Source organism: Thrips palmi, unplaced genomic scaffold (assembly GCF_012932325.1).
Source record: "Thrips palmi isolate BJ-2018 unplaced genomic scaffold, TpBJ-2018v1 HiC_scaffold_8, whole genome shotgun sequence".
NCBI classification, from domain to species: Eukaryota; Metazoa; Arthropoda; class Insecta; order Thysanoptera; family Thripidae; genus Thrips; species Thrips palmi.
The window spans coordinates 9,884,522-9,893,255 of NW_023144635.1; the positions used below are offsets into that span (position 1 = coordinate 9,884,522).

At 42.9% G+C, this 8,734-nt stretch overlaps 3 protein-coding genes across 3 annotated transcripts; 2 read left to right on the forward strand and 1 right to left on the reverse strand.

Annotated features, from left to right (window-relative positions):
* Positions 1–1,895: 1,895 nt before the first annotated feature.
* LOC117653482 (sperm-associated antigen 7 homolog) lies at positions 1,896–3,542 on the forward strand. Its single transcript, XM_034399170.1, has 6 exons — positions 1,896–2,073; positions 2,306–2,373; positions 2,456–2,544; positions 2,624–2,795; positions 2,874–3,033; positions 3,126–3,542. Exons 1-6 carry the CDS (start codon positions 1,995–1,997, stop codon positions 3,263–3,265), a joined length of 708 nt encoding a protein of 235 aa, XP_034255061.1. The 5' UTR covers positions 1,896–1,994; the 3' UTR covers positions 3,266–3,542.
* Positions 3,537–7,394, reverse strand: LOC117653480 (exocyst complex component 8). The gene is made up of 13 exons (XM_034399168.1): positions 7,178–7,394; positions 6,805–6,960; positions 6,475–6,701; positions 6,246–6,388; positions 6,028–6,181; positions 5,787–5,925; positions 5,525–5,708; positions 5,298–5,442; positions 5,010–5,190; positions 4,782–4,912; positions 4,487–4,709; positions 4,207–4,400; positions 3,537–4,098 (listed from the first exon to the last, which is right to left on the reverse strand). The coding sequence occupies exons 1-13, from the start codon at positions 7,230–7,232 to the stop codon at positions 3,841–3,843; spliced, it is 2,190 nt and encodes a 729-aa protein (XP_034255059.1). The 5' UTR covers positions 7,233–7,394; the 3' UTR covers positions 3,537–3,840.
* An 81-nt stretch (positions 7,395–7,475) lies between these two features.
* LOC117653484 (small nuclear ribonucleoprotein G) lies at positions 7,476–8,702 on the forward strand. Its single transcript, XM_034399171.1, has 4 exons — positions 7,476–7,647; positions 7,982–8,004; positions 8,082–8,206; positions 8,294–8,702. The coding sequence occupies exons 1-4, from the start codon at positions 7,613–7,615 to the stop codon at positions 8,342–8,344; spliced, it is 234 nt and encodes a 77-aa protein (XP_034255062.1). The 5' UTR covers positions 7,476–7,612; the 3' UTR covers positions 8,345–8,702.
* Positions 8,703–8,734: the final 32 nt, after the last annotated feature.

Below are 8,734 nucleotides of genomic sequence, written 5' to 3' on the forward strand. Positions count from 1 at the left end.
GCCGCGACGCCACCAACGAGGCGCGTCGCGCTCGGCGGCCGCGGCCGCAAGAAACAAGAGCAAACGACCACCCTGCGGCCGCGGCGCTGCGGCATCGGCCCATAACGAGGTCCGCAACCACTGCACTGCTGCACAAGCTCCATTTGGCAGTGGGCACGCCTTTCCTACTGCACACACTTCGACAAAGTCAGTTCGGCTGCGAGAGCAAATGCATTCACCGAAAGCGCGACAGGAACTATCGGGAACTATCGTATGCAGGAGTAGAGTATGTCCCTGAGACTCACAGTGGAGGCACAGGGTGTTCCTACAGTGAAACGGGTCGCGCAGCGCCGCAGCAGTTCCGTGGTTACGCAATCTCGCGCAGTCGGTTGCATAAGAGGCCATGACGCCTGCCAGGCTGCTAGGTAGGCAGTGCCTGCGCGTGCGCATATTTTTAGGCAGAGCGATGGATGACGATGATTATTTCCCAGCTCGTTTTATAGAGTATTGTCAAAGAAGCAGACAAAGATCAGCCCAAACAAACGGGAAGTGTACAGCACCAGGCTGTTTCTCATCCTGCCTGCTGGGCTAAAGTCTCTCCAAAGCGGCTTAGCGATGGCCTGGGATGCAGTTCGAGATGCTAGTTTACTTGACAGCACTGGTTTGAGGAAATTGTGCTGTTGACATCAAGATTGGTTTCCCGATCGGAGCAGCGCGCAGGGCGGCACTTCGGAGCAGTTCCGGTTCGAGCCAGTTCGGCCTGCAGTGGACTGATTCCGAGGGACGTCCTCGTCGCCCAGTCTCTCTCGCACCTCTACGAGACCCCCATGAGTGCGAGAGAGAGAAAGGGGGGGGGGGTTGAAAACGACTCTCAGTCTGCAGTTCGCGTTCCGCCACACTGGCCGCCTCGTTATGCACAGCTCACTCATCCCGTTCGGGACGCAGCGCTTCACCACTTCGCCGCGGAAGGGATGGAAGTTGCGGAGGCAGCACTGGGCGCAGGCTGCTCTGTCTCCCTCGCACTCGCAGGAGACATGCCGCGGGGTGCGAGAGAGACGGGCGTCGTTCGGATGCAGCCTGCGGGGGGGGGGGGGGGGGAGGGAAGGGACTGGGACCCCTGGGTGGCGCGCCACGGCAGCCACGGCAGCAACGGCGAGGGTGGCGGGATCGCCGCGGTGGCCCCGTTCCAGCCGTTCCAGGCCACCGCCGCGTTATGACGTCATGTCTGAGAGAGACATTCGTGATCGAACGACGGCGTGACAAGGATGGCGAGGGGATGGGGGCTGCAGACGGAGCAAGCCTAGCGCCGAGTGCCGCCAGTGCCGCCGCAACGGGGCTGCTCTTGTCCCTCCCCCTCTCCCCCTCCCTGTCACACTCCCACGCCCTTCCACCAGGGGCGGAATCTAAGGGGGCAACAGGCCTTTTGGTTCCCTATGGCCCCTAGAAAGCGGCCTGAAATGTAGACAAAGGCCAAACTTTGCCTCTGGAAGTAGACAGAAAGTGCTACTTTCCGCCCTTAGCTCTGGATCCGCCCTGGTCCTCCACAACGTACCATGCCTTCCACGTCCATACCTTTCCATGAAAGAGGAGCTTTGTGATCATCCTTTTCGGGTGATTTTGCCCACCGGGAACCCTCTCAAGAGTTGCGTTTGGGTCCTTCTGTTCGCCCTGGACTTCCCTGGCGTTCCGCCTGGTTCCGCCCCCTTGCCCCTGGCTAGGCCTGGCGCACTCCCGACGGCTATTTCCATCATGGACCCTCATTGTATTGTCTTGCTCTCTCGAGATTTCAGTCCAAGAAGCCTTACTCTTCCTCCGCAAGTTTACCCACTTCAATTACTCTTTCTCATGCGTCAAAGATTTCTCATAATGTAGCCTCACAATGGCCCCCTCCCTTTCGCACTCCCCTCCCCCCCTCCCTCTGCATCTTTTATTTATTGTCAACTGCGGTTCTCTAGCAGAGGCCATTGTTTACCATTTCTTGCTTGTTATCAACTGATTTAGATACCTCTGACAAGATGGATTTACTTGGGTCTATTCTAAACTCTATGGACAAGCCACCCACTGTGAATAGTCAGAAAAGCAGTTTGTTAAAGAGTAAGTCAACTCCCAACCCCTTAGACCTAACCTGGAAATCAGTTGGAAATCAACAACATCTAAATACTTTTCCAAACTTAGGTGTCAGTTATAAATAGTGTTATCTTTCTTCTCCTTTTTTATCTTTGAATCGTTAACTGTGTATAATTTGCCCTGTGATTTGTAAGCGTACCTCATAATGCTGGATTTCAGAGTGCATGCGCCTAGCTTAATTTTTTGGTTTTAATTCTAGAACAGAAAGAAGAAATGTTAAAAAAACAAAAGGAGGATCGAGCTCGACTACAAGCCTTCCGACGAGATGTAAGTGATATTATTTTGGATAAATTTTACTTACCTGCTCGTTGAATTCTAACGAAAAATCTGTTCTTGATTCCCTCTGTAGATTGAAGAGAAAATTAACAAATTCATCCAAAATGACTCCTTGCAAAAGTACAAGTTTGACCCGATGGACAAAGTATTCCGCAGTATTGTGTAAGCTGTCTTTTGTTTCAACTGTGTTCATTTAATTAATGTACCCTTGAATATAACATTTTGGCGCTCATTTCCTAAGGCATGATGTGGCTGAAATTGCTGGAATTGCTGCATTTTCTTTTGGCGAAGAGGAGATTGACAGAGCAGTGACCTTGTACAAGAAGGAATTTGCACCTTGCGATGAAGAGCTTGCTGCCTTGCGGAGGGGAGAAGAATGGGATCCCCTCAAGGCTCAGGCTGATGCTGAGAGAGTGTGTATTTTACATCTCAACTTTGCTCCATTTTATCCACTCTGCAATATTTTTAAATCTTGCTTTTTCTTCTTGTAGAAAGAAAAGGAAGTGCAAGAAGAGAAAGAGGCCAGTCGTAAGAGAAAATCAGATGTAGTGCCAGCAAGTAATTATCAAGAGAAATATCATCACCTCATAGGAAAAGAGGCTGCCCTTGATGCTGCTCGAGTTACTCAAACAAATAAGCAGTATGGCTTTGGTAAGGAATTTCTTGAGTATCATTCACATTCTTGATTGGACCATTTGATTAGCCCTTAAATTGTTACATTGTTTTTTGTTTTATGCCCACAGTTCCAAGTGCCAACAAGAAGGATCAACGATCAATTGAGCAAACTCTTGCAGATATACAATCCAAGAAAAGGAAAAAATTAGACCATCCTGATGAACCATCATCATCTACCAGCAATGAAGCAAGTGGTAGTGTGCAATAATGTTGTAATGACTTTTAAAGAAGATTTCTCCCTCCGTTGATTTAACTTTAATTTGTACATAGCTAGTAATTTAATCAGTTATTTAATTACGATTCCCACTGCTGTAACTTTTTAGGAGCAGAATATCTACATGTGATACAGACAAGCTTTCAAGTCCCCTGTTTTAAATAGAGCATTTACCTGTCCCTGTGCTCTTTATTTGGTAAGGTCCAGATGAAATGCATGTACAAGTGTTCTGCTGACAAAGGAAAAGGTGTATTAAACTGCAGTGTTTGAAGTTATGTTACAACAAATTTATTTTTAAGCTAACAATGATACATACATATTCCAGAAAAATGATATATTATATATACATTATAACAGAGCAACACATATGATATTTATGAGTCAAATTCATCATGAAAATCACAGATACACAACAAGGCATTTAAAACTAAACTTCAATGATTCCCACATGGTTGCTGAATGGGATTTTCAAACAGATCAACAGTATACTTGGCCTTGTTTGATTCCAGGATAGCACTTTATCTTTTGAGAATAAACTATACAATAAAACAATCAAGATAAAATTTTACTTAAATGTACTCAGTAACAGTAGAATACTTGGTCGCGGCTGGCCGAGGTGCTGTGGTTCTTGGCAGAGGGGTAGGCCGCTTTGTTGGGGTTGGAGGAGAGGGATCTCCATCACCATCCGATGGTTTCAACCATGCGAATTTGCCATTGAGTGCATCAAGGGATTGGCAAGAGTTACCCAATCTCTCTTGGTATGTTTTAGTAACCAAAGGCAAAAGCTCATTTAGTAAAAAAGCGGCATTTTTCTGGATAAATTGTTTCTGAAATAAATGAAAAATTAGTTAATTTGCAAAGAGAACAACGAATTAGAACTTTATCTAAAAAGAGAAGTAGGTACATGTCTCACTACAACCAAAATATTTGCTTACTTCAGATGATCCAATCTTATCATTTTGGAGGCTTCCTTCAAAATGTGAAAGTTGAGCACTATAAACATCTGTTAGAACTTGATCAACAGTGTGAGCTAGCTCTGTTGTACAGAGTCTTAAACAGTCTTCAAGAAGAGACAAATATTGTTTTGTAAAGGCCACAGTGCTAGCAGAAAGTGCAATCCAGCTCTCTCCTAGAATTGTAGAAGAATGTGTACAACAAAATTGAAGAGGAAGTGTGCAGTGAGAAAAAGCAAAGTAGAAATATATACACAATTACCTTGCACATATTTTTGCATATGACCAGGTGTTAAACCGGTTTCCATAACAAACTTTGTTAAAGCATCTTTGCTACCAAGATTTGTGGGACGCCACTTGTCCTCAGAGGCTCGTAATTTCACAGCTTCTACAGCTTTGTCACGAGAATCATTTAAGGCCCTTTGAAGGGGTGATCGTAGCAATCCATCTAATTGATACCGCAGATCAATGCCAAGCTCACAAAGCTGAAATCAATTTAAAAATTGGATGAGAATTCTTTATTTCTGAAGAGACACATTGATTTGATTGGAACTTACTTGGTCACATTGGCCTCTAATCGAAACAACACATTCAGACAGTGTAGAAATAGGTGACTGAGGCATGAAAACTTGCTTCACCAGGTGGCTGGTGAGGTGGGTCAATTCTGAGCCAGCCCATACAACAAGAGCTGAAATTTATAAAGCAGATAGCCACAAAAATTAAAGTAGTAATAACAATGATAATTGTGTTAAAAACAATATCATAGATTGTCTAATGGGTCATACCTGATGCACAGCTGGGAGAGTTTGGAAAGGCTCTTAGAAATTCCCTAGCCATATCCATCATATTGGAAAAAAATATTCCTCCAAGATGCTTTACATAGACCACTGTTGCACCTTCTCGCTTCACACGTCTTAGCTGTGCCTTCAATATACTGCTACAGAGCTTTAGAAAGAGCTCACAGGCCTGAAATATATGATAATCATTATGAGAATGTGAGATGCATTAAACACTATACCTATTGATACCTCATTACTAGTATTAATTTGAGCATATTTGAGTGTTATTATTACCTGAGAAGATCGTCCCAATTGATTGAGTAAACGAACGGCTCGTCGAGCAGCCCTCAGACCACCTTGGAGAGATTTGTCTGGGGATACCTCCAGTTCTTTCATTAACACCTCTATCAATGCACGAGCACGCCCTTCCACCTTACGCCTAGCAAAAGTTTAATTTATTATTTCATTTCATTAGGTACATTTATGATGATTTACTAGAGCTTAGGATGCAATTGATATACCTTATTTCAATAAGTTGAGGATCCTTATTTAAAGGGTAAGAAAATTGATTTGCCTTTTGAAGCAATGAAAAGGCATCTTCAAAGTGCCTTTGAGCTATGCAAACATCAAGGTCCTCTGGGAGCTCCAACAGCCACTCCGGCAGTTCTGGTACTTCGGGAGAAAGAGGAGCATTGTCTTCAAATGCTGCAAAGGAAAGATTGAAAAAAATTAAAACATGCCTTATGAACATAGACATAAGCCAAAGGGCACAACACTACTTACGGTTGGCTCCTGAAGATGAGTCCACACTTGAACTCCGAATGGGAGAAGTTTCAGAAGTTGCCACAGACTCTTGGCGCTTAGGCTGTTCCTGAGCTAATGCAGACTTTTTAGCAGCTTCAAATTTTTCCAGCCATTCTTTCTAGAAGGACAAAAAAAAGAAGGTACAGAAACATTTCTTACCAAATAAATACAGAAAATCAAACAACGGAACATCTTCTAAATCAGAGAGGAATGGATTTACCTTGCTTTGGTTGCTTGTGCATTGAAAGAGGCGAGTATCAGGGAAAGCCAAGAGCTTAAATGCAGTTTTTACACTGCCCATATCACGGACATTGACAGCAGCAAAGCTACCAAGTTCGATTAAGGTTTGGAATTTGTACCGAGCTGGACCCCGCCTGGAGTGAAAGAACATTTAATACAAACACCTAGTTAAAACAAAACAGTACAGCTCAACTTTACCTATTTGGAATCCAAGGAGCTAAAAGTAGGCCATCATTGAAGAGGAAAGCATGCATGCGCTGCATTGCTGTCCCCTCAGTTGGCTCTAACTCCAAGAGATCTCCTTCATGAAGAACACATCTTGCTGGAGACTCAATTAAATCCTAGAAGGTTAAATAAAAAGAAAAATTAAAACCAAGATTACAAATAAATAAAAGGTGGCAAGTTTGTACGGGAGAAAAATACATACCACACAACCTTCTACTTTTTCTAGGGCTGCGGTCAACTTCCTCCTGCGTTCTTCCTCATCCCTCTGGAGCTGCTCATCAGGCTGGGTGGCGACATCTGTTGTACTTTCCGCTCCAGTTGCTGCACTAGAATTTGTACTACCAAGAAGTGATGTGCTAGCTAGAGCTGCTAGCAATGATCGCTGTTCAGTCAGTAAATGTGACAATTGATACATTTCACTTTCAAGATCTGAATGTAATGCGTTAAGTTTCAAACAGACAATCTCAGTCGGACTTGAATTAATAGCAACCAATAATGGGATTTTTTCAGTGCTTTGTCTGAAAAAGGATACGGGAAATTTCTTTTGCCGTCTCAATAAACTGCGTATAATTTTGGTACACATTCCGTTTCAATTGTGCGCTAGTGTCCTCGCCAAGTCCCTGGATCTTCTGATACTGCTGCTGCAACTCTTGTCCACCCACACATCGTTGAGAGAGCTCTCGTACATCTAGAGAAACATAAATGAGTTGGTTTAAGGACGATGAGTGAAAATGAATTGGTTCACCTCAGGACACGCCAACTGAATTACGCACATACTACTCAATGGTTAAGTTTCATTGTAAATTTGTCACCGAGGGTATAAAAAGAAAAGGATCGGGTTCATACAAAATAAATCACAATTATTAACACAAAATAACAATAAAAACATAGTACACAGAACTTACATTTGTCAGGATTGAAATCTGAACTGCCAATTTTAAGGTCAGCTATCTCTGCCATGATGTCCAGTTTTGCCAATGACAACAATTTATGTTGTTGAAAATTATTTCCGACAAGTCAACCCTTTTAAACGCACAATAGCAAACAAGTCGAGGTTTTAACCTCATTCATTCAACACTTTGCTTTGACAGTTTCGAGGGCAAATAATCTTCCGCCCCAAAATTGCCCCACCACCAAAGTATAGTAAACTTTCGCACTCCCATAGCGGGTCGACGCACTATACCCCCCACCACCAGACAAAAGAGGTTAGGGTTTCGAGTTTGGCGGCGCGGTTGATTCGTTCGTTTTCGGTGCGTTGTTTGGAAGTGTTGTTGTTTCCAAATCTTCGGCACGAATACTTTTCTTGTGTTTCGAGGTCGTCGAAATCATCTTCAGCAAACATGAGTAACAAAGCGCATCCCCCAGAATTGAAGAAGTAAGTCTAATTTGTGGTTTATGCAATCGTCTCGACACTGGCAGATTGTGTTGCATCGTGCTCAACCGGTTTTCTTGAGTTTTTAATGGAGGTTCTTTTCAATTGCCCCGATTTGTGAATTTTCGTTTGTCCCAATTGTCACTGGCATCGCCTATATATTCGGTTACACTAGGTGTCTTGTTAAACTAGCTACCAATACCATATCTATTTTGAGGTTATGGTGTATCAGACCGGCGTCATTTCCAGGAGTTTAGGCCGTCTCCTTATAGTTTGTCTTGGCCCATGAACTAACTTGTTATGTCACTAACAAGCTCCCTTTTTTAATTTGTTTCAGGTACATGGACAAGAAGCTATCACGTAAGTGTTCTCAAACTTCGCAACTTTTGGCATCACCACATAAATCGTCTTATTCCGTTTTTAATTTATGTTTTTAGTGAAGCTGAATGGAGGACGACATGTCATTGGATTTCTCAGAGGGTTTGATCCCTTTATGAACTTTGTTGTGGATGAAACAGTTGAAGTCTGCAAAGATGGCTCTAGAAAAGATATTGGCATGGTGGTAGGTATTTTATTTTCTCACGCGGATCTCTTTTAAATCTCTGTTATCTTCTAGAATCTGTCACTAATTTTTTTAAATTTGTTGCAGGTCATCCGAGGAAATAGTATCATCATGCTGGAATCACTAGATAGGATATAGTTTCTTTACCACTATAATGTACATATGATGCCTGTCCTTTTTTTTCCATTTTTTTTTTTTTTCCTCTGTAATCCTTGGAGTTTGTGTCTTAGCCCAGTCATTCCTCTGTATTTGTTAAGAAAACATTTGGTTCACATTTTTCTTGCTTGAACGCCAGGATATGGATTACAATGTGTTGGGTTCTGTGGGCTATTTATCAATCAAGAGTAGTTCTCGAGTTAAAATTAATTTTACTTTGCTTCTATGAAGCTGTCTTAGTTCTATTTCATGTTCACCACCCCTGCTGTGTATTTTGATAAATGTCTTAATGTGTCCAAATCTATCATTATTTCCACAATAATAACATCAATTTAATAGATGTGCTTTTGTTTTATTTTGGATTGAAGGAAC

Bases quoted from the DNA above. Each gene is read 5' to 3' on its own strand.
- LOC117653480 (XM_034399168.1), bottom strand. From the start codon at position 7,232: ATGGCAGAGATAGCTGACCTTAAAATTGGCAGTTCAGATTTCAATCCT. The intron at 6,961-7,177 runs GTAAGTTCTGTG...ATGTTTCTCTAG, and splicing joins AGATTTCAATCCTGACAAAT to ATGTACGAGAGCTCTCTCAA. The intron at 6,182-6,245 runs GTAAAGTTGAGC...CTTTCACTCCAG, and splicing joins GCTCCTTGGATTCCAAATAG to GCGGGGTCCAGCTCGGTACA.
- LOC117653484 (XM_034399171.1), top strand. From the start codon at position 7,613: ATGAGTAACAAAGCGCATCCCCCAGAATTGAAGAA. The intron at 8,005-8,081 runs GTAAGTGTTCTC...TTATGTTTTTAG, and splicing joins CATGGACAAGAAGCTATCAC to TGAAGCTGAATGGAGGACGA. The intron at 8,207-8,293 runs GTAGGTATTTTA...AATTTGTTGCAG, and splicing joins GAAAAGATATTGGCATGGTG to GTCATCCGAGGAAATAGTAT.
- LOC117653482 (XM_034399170.1), top strand. From the start codon at position 1,995: ATGGATTTACTTGGGTCTATTCTAAACTCTATGGACAAGCCACCCACT. The intron at 2,074-2,305 runs GTAAGTCAACTC...TTTTAATTCTAG, and splicing joins GAAAAGCAGTTTGTTAAAGA to AACAGAAAGAAGAAATGTTA. The intron at 3,034-3,125 runs GTAAGGAATTTC...TTATGCCCACAG, and splicing joins AAATAAGCAGTATGGCTTTG to TTCCAAGTGCCAACAAGAAG.